The sequence below is a fragment of the Hemitrygon akajei genome, chromosome 30 (genome assembly GCF_048418815.1).
Source record: "Hemitrygon akajei chromosome 30, sHemAka1.3, whole genome shotgun sequence".
Taxonomy (NCBI): domain Eukaryota; kingdom Metazoa; phylum Chordata; class Chondrichthyes; order Myliobatiformes; family Dasyatidae; genus Hemitrygon; species Hemitrygon akajei.
Genome location: NC_133153.1, coordinates 44701716 through 44715044, shown reverse-complemented (window position 1 = coordinate 44715044; position 13329 = coordinate 44701716). Strand labels below are relative to the sequence as shown.

The 13329-nt window shown below is 40.5% G+C and overlaps 1 protein-coding gene across 3 annotated transcripts in view; it reads right to left on the bottom strand.

Moving 5' to 3' along the window:
- Window positions 1-13329, bottom strand: part of hacd3 (3-hydroxyacyl-CoA dehydratase 3) — a 105925-nt gene that overhangs the window by 39043 nt on the left and 53553 nt on the right. For 2 of the 3 annotated variants that reach the window (XM_073032821.1, XM_073032820.1), the window contains exons 4-6: window positions 9869-10033; window positions 9616-9670; window positions 674-784 (exon numbers count right to left, since the gene is read on the bottom strand). In XM_073032821.1, the coding sequence (XP_072888922.1) occupies window positions 674-784; window positions 9616-9670; window positions 9869-10033 (331 nt within the window). The remainder of the gene's footprint in view (window positions 1-673; window positions 785-9615; window positions 9671-9868; window positions 10034-13329) is intronic. The other variant, XM_073032822.1, reaches the window with a different exon arrangement.

The following is a 13329-nucleotide window of genomic DNA, read 5'->3' as shown; positions in this document are numbered from 1 at the left end:
CACACAGGGGGCAAGAATCTCAGACCTGTTGGACAAGCTCAAGGGCAAAGGCTCCTCCAGTACTGTCTCTTGGATCCCACTACCCACCTCACTCACAGTCACATCCTCTTGTCCCTGACCACAGACCAAATTTGAGGCAGCTAATCTACAGGATATTCCTTGAAACACAAGAGGCTGAGATGTGATCTTATAGAGATGCATAAAATCATGAGGCATATCAACAGTGTCAATGCACACAGTCTTTTCCACTAGGGAAGGAGAACAAAAAACTATAGGACACAGGTTTAAGGTGAGAGGTGAAAGATTTACAAGGGACCTGACAGACAACTTCTTCACACAAAGGGTGGTGCGTGAATGGAAAGGGCTGCCAAAGAAAGCAGTTGTGGCAGATAGAATAACAACAGTTAAAATATATCTGGATAAGTAAATGGATAAAAGGGGTTTTGATGGATAAGAGAGGATTATGGGGATAACTGCCAAACGTGGGCGCCTTGATCAGCATGGACAAGTTGGGCTGAAAGGTCTGCATCCATGCTGTATTGATCTACAAGCTCTGACACTACTGAAAGTTTCATGCTTAGTATCAAGACATAAAATCAAAAATCAAAAATAACGTGATTTCACCATGAGGCAAGGTAGGAACTCTGGATTTACAAATAATGAAATCACTTACCTTGGCCAAAGACAAAGAGTCTCACTGTCATATTGATAAAAATCCAAGAGAAGCCCAGAAACTGCACCAGGTTATACATAAAGAGGTAACCAGTCCTCAAAGTGACATAGGCTGTTGGGAAGCAAATTTAAAAACCTCAGCATTTTAAACATCATAACTCCTAAAGTTAGTTCCTGTCCTTCTTGATTAAATTCATCACCTTTGTCAACCTGCAAGGTTCCTTTAACTTGCTATCTTTGTCCATTCTTCTTACCAGAACATTCCTGCTTTGTATTCTGTAGAGTTGCACTTCATACATCCTCAACGTCAAATGTGGACTTGCCTGAAATCAGCTGTGCTCAAATAACTGTCCTTAGATCCTGACAAATACTCTCATAATTTGGCCTGCTCAGACTTGATACTCACTCGCATGATCAATACTTATCCTTACCTATAGTTATCTTAAAATATGACGAATTGTGATCACTGTTCCCCAATTGTCCTATCACTGAAAGGTTGGTCATTTGGCCAGGCTCATTCCCCAACACCAAGTTCAACATCTTGTTGGATTACCTACATATTGATTTAAGATATCCTCCTGGATATACCTAACAAATTCTGCCTAGCCTAAATCTCTTGCACTAGGAGATCCCAGTCTGTATTAGCAAAATTGAAGTCATCCTTGTTTTACACTATTACCTAATCTGCCTACATGCCTGTTCCTCAATTTCCTAGTAGCTATAGTATAGATCTGTAGTATAATCACATCAGAGTGATTGTACCTTTCTTATTTTTGAGTTCTATCCATATAAACAGTGAATGAACCCACTGAGTGCAGGAGATATGGCGGGACCCATTGTATGATTTTGTGAATGAAACATGGATGAATTGTTTAATATGCTTAACAAAAGCTATAACCAACAAACCCCAAAAGCTATAACCTTACATTGATGTCATTACCATAAGATATAGGAGCAGAATTAGGCCATTTGGCCCATCGGGTTATCTCCTACACTTCATCATGGCTGATTCACTTTCCCTTTCAGCCCCAATCTTCTGCTTTCTCCCAGTATTTCTCCATGCTCTGACCAATCAATAATCCATCAACCTCTGCCTTAAATATACATAAAGACTTAGCCTCCACAGCTGCCTGTAGCAACAAATTTGACAGAGTCACCACTCTCTGGCTAAAGAAATACCTCATCTCCATTCTAAAAGGTTACCCATCTATTGAGGCTGTATCCTCTGGTCCTGCAGCCAACCAGAAGAGGCTCCCTTTATACCTACTCTTTGCCTCTTGCTAATCAACCACTACTTTATCTCTGGTAGTACCTTTCCTGTAATACCACAGGCTCTTAACTTGTTAAGCAGCCTCATGTGTGGCACCTTGTCTAAGGCCTCCTGTAAATCTAAATACACATCATCAACCAATTATCCTTTATCTTTCTTCAAAGAATACCAACAGATTTGTCAGGCAAGATTTTCCCTTGAGGAAATCTTTACAGCCTATTTTATCATGTGTCTCCAAGTATCCCAAAACCACACCCTTTACAATCAACTCCAACATCTTCCCAACCAGAGGTCAGACTAACTGGCCTACAATTTCCTTTCTTTTGCCTCTCTCCCTTCTCAGAGTGGAGTGACATTTGCAATTTTCCAGAACCATCCCATAAACTAGTGATTCTTGAAAGGTCATTAGCAATGTCTCCATTACCTCTTTCAGAAGTCTAGGTCCAGGTTACTTATCTACCTTTAGACCTTTCAGTTTCCCAAGAACTTTCTTCCTATTAATGGCAACATCACACACTGACACACTGGAACTTCCATCATGTTGCTAGTGTCTTCCACAGTGAAAACTGATGCAAAAGACTTACTCAATTCACCTGCATTTCCTTGTATCCCTTTTCTACCTCTCCAGCATAATTTTCCAACGGTCCGATATCCACTCCTACTTCTCTTTTACACTCAATGTATCTGAAGAATTTTTTTTGGTATCTTCATTATTACTGGCTAGCTTACTTTCATATTCCATTTCTTCCTTTTAATGACTTTTTTAAATTACCTTCTTTTGGTGTTTTTTTTTAAAGCTTCCCAATCCTCTAACTTCCCATTAACATTTGCTGTTACATGCCCTCTCTTTGGTTTTTATGTTGGCTTTGACTTCCCTTGTTAGCCATGGTTGTGTCATCTTTCCTTTAGAATACTACTTCACCTTTGGGTTGTATATATCTTGTGCCTTCCGAATTGCTTCCAAAAATTCCAGCCATTGTTGCTCTGTTATTTTCCAATTAATTCTGGCCAATTCCACTCTCGTGCTTCTGTAATTTGCTTTACTCCAATGTAATACTGATACATCTGACTTTTGCTTCTGCTTCTCAAGTTTCAGGGTGATTTCGACTATATTATGATCACTTGCCCCCAAGGGTTCTTTTTCGTTAAGCTCTCTAATCAATTCTAGTTCATTGCATTATGCCCAATCCAGATTAGCTGAACCCATAATGGGCTCAACCATGAGCTGCTCTAAAAAGCCATCTCATAGGCATTCTAGAAATTTCCTCTCTACCTGCATATTGGAATCCCCCATGCCTATTGTAACATTGCGCTTTACGTCAGAAGCCGTCTCTTAAAGTGAACGCAACAACTCATTGACCAGGGGTGTGCTGACATACAACATCATCCGTAAGAAGGGTCTTGGCCCAAAATGTCAACTATTTATTCATTTCCATAGATACTGTCAGACCTACTGAGTTCCTCCAGCAGTGTGTGTGTTGCTTTGGATTTTCAACATCTGCAAAATTTCTCGTGTTTACAACTGCTTGTGAATTATGTAGAACAGTTTCTATCATGAACAATATGTGTCATCTGTCATCCATTATATTACCCTACACAGATGCCCCCCAGCCCAGAATTCACCAAAACAAGTACACAAAAAGAAATTCCAAGTCACCTAACAGAGAACCCATTAATTGCTGAAAAGTCCATGCTGTATTTTTCAGCCAAAATGGTATGAACAGAAATTCAAATAGGCCAAATAGGGTTATAATTTCAGTTTTGGGAATGTCCTCAGCACACACAGGCACCTGATAGGAGCCCCTGACTAAGTCTAATATAGAAAAAAATATCTTTCCAGCTAAACATGCTGAAAAGTCTTGAATATGTTAGACTGGTTAATGATCAGGGGGTGGTGTCCTTGTTAAGGCAGCAGTAAACCACCATCAGGCTTAGGGGTCATGTGGAGGGGTGAAGCTCAAGAGCTATTCAACCTGTATACAATACCAAGCATTTCTAAAGCAACACACACAAAATGCTGGGGGAAACTCAGCAGGTCAGGCATTTATGGAAATGAATAAACAGTTGATATTTTGGGCAGAGCCTCTTCTTCAGGACTCAGAAAGAAGGGGAAAGCCATCTGAAGCTTGTACAAATCACCCATCTTGGAGTAATGGTAGGTGCCTCTGGCTCATCTGAGGTGTGCTGACACACACATGGTCATGTCGTGCTGCGGGGGCACGGTAGTGGAACTATCAAAGTCTCTGTGGGCCAGTTTAAAGCGATCTACAGAAACACATTCTGCTTTACCCTCCCTATCTACAATAAGTGTTGGAGGTAAACTAAGGCAGGATCTTCCAGACCCACGACCACTACCATCTAGAAGGATGAGAACAGCAGATACCTGGGAACACCACCACTTGGAAATTCCCCCTCCAAGTCACTCACCATCCTGACTTGGAAACATATCACTGTTCCTTCATTGTCACTGGGTCAAAATCATGGAATTCCCTTCCTAACAAAACTGTGGGTGTACCTACACTTCAGGAACTACAGCAGTTCAAGAAGGCAGCTCATCACCACCTCCTCAAGGGCAACTAGGGATAGGCAATAAATGCTGGCATAGCTGGCAATGCCCATATCCCATAAATGAATAAATTTTTAAAAACATCTTTTCACCCCATTCCAAAAGGCAGAACGGGTCACAGTAAGGGGGCTTAAGAGGGTGTTAATGTACATCTTTCCCCTTCCTTCTCAGTTCTGAAGATGGTTCTTGGCCTGAAATGTCAACTGTTTACTCATTTCCATTGATGCTGCCAGACCTGCTGAATTCCTCCAGCATTTTGTGTGTTGTTTTGGATTTCCACCATCTGCAGACTTGCTTGTGTTAACCAAGCATTTCCATGTTAGCAAACTCAGCCTTCTCCTTGACCAGCTTTTCTGAGTCTAGTCTACACAAATGGGTGTGGACTGGCAAGCCAGTTCTGGAAATGTGGTGTTCAACCTCACGCTTTGTGACTTTAGTGGAAAATGCGTGCTTGGTGAGGTTTGGGAATTTACCCAGCAGGTGAATGTATTCATATGTGGTGGTGCATGTACTAGACAGAGTCTTCATGGGAAACTTACTGAGAGTACAGGGTTAAAAACCCAAAGTCCTTTGTATATACAGGCTGGCAGTTTTTAAGATCTACTAACAAGTCCTTTGGCGCACAGGAAATCTGCACCGAGCAGAGGTCTAGCAACTTTAACCAAGACAATGTCCATATGTGAGGCAGAGCGTCATGTGCCACGTCCCACAAGTCTGGATCCTGTTGAAGTTAGCAACCTCCAGTGAGGGTCTATTGCTCTCTGCCTTATAATCAATGGATGATGCAGGCAGCACATTCATTTCAGCTCCAGTGTCATACAGGAAACATCGCCCTGATAGGGTGTCCGTAATGAACAACAGACAACCCTGACAGCTGGAATCCATGGTGTTCAGACCTCCAATGTCATAATGTCCTGGCACTGTCGAAGCTCCATGGTGGTTGACACTTCTTGGGAGTTCATGATAAAAACACAGACCTAATGTTGTGGGTGTGAGTCTGCTGAAGGCTTATTGAGACAGGGAAAGGAAGAGGAACAATGCACCTCTGCCTGGCTGAGCATAGATTAATCAGCCATTTTAGCAAGCTCCCTATAGTCTTTCATGGGTGTATTAGCAAGGGCTGTGTGAACTTGATCAGGCATTTGTTGCATAGAGTCTATGTACAAGAAGGGCCAGAGTTGCCTCTACTTCCTGAGAAGACTGAGGTCTTTTGGAGTATACAAGCGTCTCCTTCACATGTTCCACCAGTCTGTTGTTACCAGTACAATCTTCTATGTGGTAGTGTGCTAGGACAATGGCACGAACACAGGTGATGCCAACAGGCTCAATAAACTGATTAGAAAGGCTGGTTTTGCTATAGAGCCAAACTGGACACACCGCAGGCTGTGGTAGAACAAAAGACCCTATGGAAAATCCTGGTAATTCTGGACAATGTTTCTCACCCTCTGCATGCCACCTTTGCTGAACAGAGGAGCACTTTTAATAATAGACTAAGACACCAAAGAGCGCTATACGAGGTCATTCTTACACTCAGCCATTAGCCTCTATAATGAGTTAATCTATAGCTGGGGAAGTGATGGTCCCCTCCTGTTAGACTGTTTGAGGTAACTTATTTTTTGTTCTTTCTTCTTATTTTTTTCTTCTAATATCTGTATATTTGTGTTTCTGTGCGCTTGTAATGCTACAGTAACATTGTAATTTCCTTTGGGATCAATGAAGTATCTATCTAAAATTAAAACAATGATGGTGATTGCCCAGGAGAGATAGCATGTTGTCTATTAGTTCTGAAAGCCTGGCGTCACTGAGGCAGGGCAGGGAAAGCAACTTTTTGGCATGCTCAGACTCAGACAGCCCAAATCTGTCAACACAAAGTCTGTAATAGGTGAGTTTGCAGTGTGACATACAGTGGTGCTAGCAAGTTTGTAAACCCTGTAGAATTTTCTCTATTTCTGCATAAGTATGACCTAAAGTGTGATCAGATCTTCCTAAAACTAGATAAAGAGAACCCAATTAATTAAATAATACAAAAAACATTATACTTGTTCATTTAACAAACAACACACACAAAATGCTGGTGAAACTCAGCAGGCCAGGCAGCATCTATAGGAAGAAGCAGTATCGACATTTCGGTCCCAGATCCTTCGTCAGGACTAACTGAAAGGAAAGATAGTAAGAGATTTGAAAGTAGGAGGGGGAGGAGGAAATCTGAAATGATAGGAGAAGACAGGAGGGGGTGGGGTGAAGCTAAGAGCTGGAAAAGTGATTGGCAAAAGGGATACAGAGCTGGAGAAGGGAATGAATCATGGGACGGGAGGCCTAGGGGGAAAGAAAGCAGGAGGGGAGCACCAGAGGGAGATGGAGAACAGGCAAAGGGTGATGGGCAGAGAGAGAGAGAGAAAAAAAAGGGGAGGAATAAATAAATCAGGGATGGGGTAAGAAGGGGAGGAGGGGCATTAACGGAAGTTAGAGAAATCAATGCTCATTTATACTTGTTCATTTATTGAGAAAAATGATCCAATATTACATGTATTCGTAGGACAAAGTATGTGAAGCTCTGAGGTAATGCCTTTTACAAAAGTTATTTGGAGTCAGGTGCTCCAATCAATAAGATGAGATTGGAGGTGTGGTTTGTAGAGGTGCCCTGCCCTATATAAAGACACACAAAGTCTGGTCACTGACAGAACCTGCTCTTCTCAAGAAAGATCTATTTATGTGAAGCATGCCTCGATCAAAACAACTTTCAGAAGGCCTTAGAAGATGAATTGTAGAGATGCATGAAGCTGGAAAAGGCTACAAAAACATTTCTAAAGGCCTGAGTGTTCATCAGTCCACAGTAAGAGAAATTGTCTACAAATGGAGGTAACTTACTGTTGCTACTCAGAACTTTGCACAAGTGGGCATCCTGCAAAGATCACTCCAAGAGCACAAGGTGCAATGCTGAAGGAGGTGAAAAAGAATTCAAGGGTAACACCAAAAGACCTGCAGAAATCTCTAGAACTTGCTAAAGTCTCTGTTCATGTGTCCATTATAAGAAAAACACTGAACAAAAATGGCGTTCATGGAAGGACACCACAGAGGAAACCAATGCTTTCCAAATAGTGTCAAGTTTGCAAAAGACCACCTCAATCTTCCACAACACTTCTGGGACAATATTCTGGGGACAGATGAGACAAAAGTTGAACTTTTTGGCAGAAATGCACATTGCTATGTTTGGAGGAAAAAAGGGCACTGAACAGCAATGCTAAAACCTCATCCCAACAATGAAGCATGGTGGAAGGAGCATCATGGTTTGGAGCTGCTTTGCTGCCTCAGGACCTGGACAGCTTGCAATCATTGAGGGAACAATGAATTCAAAACTGTATCAAGACACTTACGGAAGAATGTCAGGGTAGCAGTCCATCCCCTAAAGCTTAATAGAAGTTAATAGAAGTTGGATAAAGCAATAAGACAATGATCTGAAAGACAAGAGTAAACCAACAACTGAATGGTTTAAAAAGAAGAAAATTGAGTTTTGGAATGGCCGAGTCAAAGTCCTGACCTTAATCCTATAAAAATGTGGAACAAGATGAAGCAAGCAGTTCATGCAAAAAAGCCCAGCATCTAGAGTTGAAGCAGTTTTGTAAGGAGGAATGGCCTAAAATTCCTCCAAGCCAAAGTGTAGGACTGATGTAGTTACCGGAAACATTTAGTCGAAATTATTGCGCACAACAGTGACTGAAAGCAAAGGATCACGTACTTTTTCCTACAAATACACGTAACATTGGATCATTTTTCTCAATAAACTAATGAACAAGTATGTTTTTTGTGTTATTTATTTAATTGGATTCTTTTTATATAGTTTTAGGACATGTGAAGATCTGATCATATTTTTGATCATATTTATACAGAAATAGAGAAAATTCTACAAGGTTCACAAACTTACTAGCACCACTGTATTTAACACATGCAGACAGGTCTTTTAGTAGACTCGCTACTTTGGCTGCAGTGGAACTACTTAGCGATTCTATGACATAGTAAAATTTGGTATTGTTCATGGTGATTTCTTGGTATGAACTAGTCTTCCGTCTGTACAAACCACATGGTAGTGTGCTGCCTCTATTACACCGGCAACTTTCAAGTGACTGCATTGGTCAACATATCGTTCAGTAACTCTGAAATCATCCGAGAGTGTCAAGAGTCACCAATGCAGGATTTTGTGAATAAAACATGTGAATCTTTTAAAGTGCTTAACAAAAGCCGCAGCCCTTTACTTCCATTGTGAACAAACCTTAAAAGCAGTCGCCTTACACTGATGTCATTACGTCAGACCATCTTTCAAAGTGAACACAACAAACTCAATGACGGTGTTCGCAAATTATGTAGAACAGTTTCTATTATGAACAATATGTGCCATTTGTCATCCAATATATTACCCTACACCATAACTACGGAGTTTCCTATCACTGTTGTTCTGCCTGACTTTACTCTTCCCTGCTGAGCCCCAGAGCTACTGACCTGGATGCTGCTGCTGCTGCTGCTATGTCAGTTACAACATTTATCCCCAGAAATATTCAAAGAGGATCTTTGTTACAGAAAGGAACCCTGCACTAAGCATAGTTCACCTGGAGGCCTCACACCTAAATTAAGCCTGTACTTTGGCTTCATAGGTAGACACTTTAACTTTAGTAAAAGTCTCACCTATGAAGCCCTCAGCTTCTCAGATGTTCCTGAGTACCTCCATGATGAAGCCATATCTTCTGATATTTTGAATCTTTAGCATTCTGTACCTCAGTGAATGCAGATGCTCAGACATTAAGTGCATTTTCCCACCTCTCCCCATAGCCCTCAATTCCCTTATTGATTAAAATCTATCCAGCTCAGCTTTAAATAAATTCCAGAGTTCATCTCTCTAGTGAAAAGGACACCAAAGACTCATGACACTGAGCAAAGAAATTCTTCCTCAGCTCACTCTTAAATACTACTAAGCTTGAAATACCGTAGATTCTTGGACCAGTGATGGACTGGGCAGGAAATTGGAATCAAGATACCTGTCGACTCATGCATACTGAATAGTGGAATAGGTTCAAGATGATTTGTGGCCACTCTTGCTCCAATTTCTTATACTTACAATTCTTCCTAACCCTTGACTCCACACTCATTCTATTAATCTCTTCTGCTTCCTCCTAGAAAGGTAAAATAGAACAGGTGATAAAATTGTATGTAAATATCATCCAGATGATAATATAACCCATTAAACGTTAAAGAGGGGAAAATCTGAAAACAGATCTGCAAAGAGCAAAGTCTTCACTGTCTGCTTGTTAAGTAAAAGAACAGAAAGGAAAGCTTTCTTACAATGCACAGATCTCTCTCAATGAATTTACCTTTGCTTTAAGTTCCATTTCAGCATCAGATTCATCCAGCCAGCGGTCAAAGTCAGGAGCCAAGAATATTGGTTTCTTTTCTTGTTTAGTCAGTCTGTCCCACCATTTGCTCTTCATTTTCTTCACTGTTATATTTACTTGTCTTTCTGTGGTTTTGAACAGCGGCTATCATGACAATTTTTAAAGTAAATTTCCTATCAAGTGACTTAGTGAACAAAGACTGCAAATCTTTTTTAAAAAAAACAATAGTCATGTATTTGTACAGAAACAACATAACTGCATAGATAAATAGCATTGGAGAAATTAAATATCCCTGATACAAAACATTCTCATAAATCAAATCAGATTTAAAATCTTCAGAATCATAACAACTTTTTTTATATATAGCAACACACACTAATTCATTGTCAGAATTTGGATATTTCTGGCAAAGCTATCATTCACAGTGCCTTAAAAAAAGTATTCAGCCCCCATCCCTTTTTCACATACATGAGTATTACAACCAGAGAATCACATGCTCCTTTTTCACTGTAGAGCCCCAAAATGGAAAATTGTAAAACATGAAAAACTAAAAATTCGAAAACTGAAACATCAGCACTTCAAAAATACTTATCTCCCTTTGCTGAGTACTTAGATGAGCCACCTCTCACAGCTATTTCAGCCAGTAATCTTTTTAAGACAAATCTCTATTAGCTTTGCACAACATGAAGAGGGAAGATTTGCCCATTCCTCCTCGCAAAATTGTTCAAGCTGTGCTAGGTTACCTGGGGAGTGGCGGTGAACAGCAATCTTGAGATCTTGCCAGAAATATTCAATCAGGTTAAGGTGAAGACTTGGACTAGGCCACTCAAGGACATTAACTTTCTTCATTTGAAGCCACTCCATGGTTGCTCTGGAATAGACTTCCTCCCAAGTTTATGCTTTCTGGCAGAGGCTAGCAGGTTTTTATCCAGGATATCTCTGTATTTAGCAGCATTCACCTTCCCATCAATCCAGAGCCTATTGCTGAAAAGTATCCTATTAGCATGATGTTACCTCCACCATACTTTACAGTAGCAATGGTGCTACCTGGCTGATCCGCAGTATTAGATTTACAACACACATAGCGCTTAATATTGAGGTCAAAAAGTTCCACTTTAGTCTCATCTGACCACAAGACCTTCTTCTACAGCTTTACAGTATCTTCTAAATGATACTTTGCAGTTTTTACGATCAAGGATATGCTTTTTTTCTCTCTTTAGCCAAGGTTTCTTCCTTGCCATTCTTCCATAAATACCCTTTATGTAAGAAGTCTTAGAGATTGTGGAGCCATGAACGTCATCTCCAACTGCAAGTATTGACTTCTGTGCCATTCTTCTCCAGTGACTAAGTTTAGAGGAGTGGTGTAACCTAGGCAGTGTGGCTGTTGTTTCATATTTTTTCCACTTTTTCATAATAGACTGCACTAGCTCTGAGGTACGTTCAACATCTTTCAGATGGTCTTGTACCCTTCACTAGATTTATGCTTTTCTATTTCCTTGACTTGTCCTGAATGTTCTTTTATCTTCATTTTCGTTTGGTCTGTTGAAAATCTACCATACTGTTTGACCGTACAAAGAGGGAGAGTATTTATTCTTATGCATTCATTGAAAACAGGTGACCCTCCAATTTTCTACATCAACAAACTGGATGAGTTGGTATGGTAGCATATTGCACTTGAGCAAAGTTATAGTAATTACAAACAGGATGAACACTGCTTCAGCCTCGATATATTTTAAATTTAGAAAATGATACAGTAAAATGTGAAAATAGTTGTGGGGCTGAATACTTTTTCAAAGCACTATGTCCCATCTATAAATTACTTTAAGAAGGCAATGCTGAGGTACCTTGGACCATAAGACACAGGAGCAGAATAAGACCATTCAACCCATCAAGTCTGATCCACCATTCCCTCATGGCTGACCCACTCAACCCTATATACCTGCCTTCTCGCCATATCCTTTGACGCCCTGACCTATCAGAAAACGATCAACTTCTGCCTTAAATTTATGCACGGACTTGGCCTCCACCACAGTCTGTGGCAGAGCTTTCCACAGATTCACTACTCCCTGGCCAAGAAAATCCTCCATACGTTTGTTCTAAATGGCTGCTCCTCATTTAGAGGTTGTGCCCTCTAGTTCTGGATACTCTCACCGTAGGAACCATATTCTCCATATCCACCCTATCTAGTCCTTTCAACATTTAGTAGGTTTCAATGAGATTCCCCCAACGTTCTTCTAAATTCCAGTGAGGACAGGCTCAAAGCTGCCAAACGCTCCTCATATGGTAACCCCTTCATTCCTGGAATCATCCTCGTGAACCTCCTCTGGACTTTCTCCAATGACAGCAGATTCTTTCTGACATATGGGCCCAAAACTGTTGACTATACTCCAAGTGAGGCCTGACTAGTATCTTATAAAAGCTCAGCATTATCTCTTTGCTTTTATATTCTATTCCCCTTGAAATAAGTTCTTGAATTACTGTCATGAGTAGTGCCAGATTAAGCAAACAGGCCCTGTTAGAACTTTCTGTGGAGTTTGAGATCAATTGGGTTGTTAACAATTGGCAAGAACCAATAAAATGAATTTCAGAATCAGAATCAGTTTTATTATCACCGACATGTGTCGTGAAATTTGTTAACAGCAGCAGCAGTTCAATGCAATACATAATATAGAAAAAAATAAGTAAATCAATTATAGTATATGTATATTGAATAGATTTTAAATCATGCAAAAAACAAATAATATGTTAAAAAAGTGAGGTGGTGTTCAAGGGTTCAATGTCCATTTAGGAATCGGATGGCAGAGGGGAAGAAGCTGTTCCTGAATCACTGAGTGTGTGCCTTCAGGCTTCTGTACCTCCTTCCTGATGGTGAGAAAAGGGTATGCCTTGGGTTCTGGAGGTCCTTAATAATGGACGCTGCCTTTCCGAGACACCACTCCTTGAAGGTGTCCTGGGTACTTTGTAAGCTAATACCCAAGATGGAACCAACTAAGTTTATAACCCTCTGCAGCTTCTTTTGGTATTCACTGAAATACCAAATTTCTTCAAACTCCTAATGAAGTATAGTCGCTGTCTTGTCTTCTGTATAACTGCATTGATATGTTGGGAACAGGATTGGTTCATGTTTCCTCGTCCTACCCCTTCTAAACTCCACAATCAGCTCTTTGGTCTTATTAACATTAAGAACAAGGTTGTTGCTGCAACACCACTCAACTAGTTGGTATATCTCACTCCTGTATGCCCTCTCATCTCCATCTAAGATTCTGTCAACAATGGTTGTATCATCAATTTATAGATGGCATTTGAGCCATCCCAAGCCACATGGGTAAAGACAGAGTAGAGTAGTAGGCTAAGCACACAACCATGAGGTGCACCAATGTTGATCGTTGGTGAGGAGGAAATATTATTACCAATCCACACAGATTGTGGTCTTCTGGTTT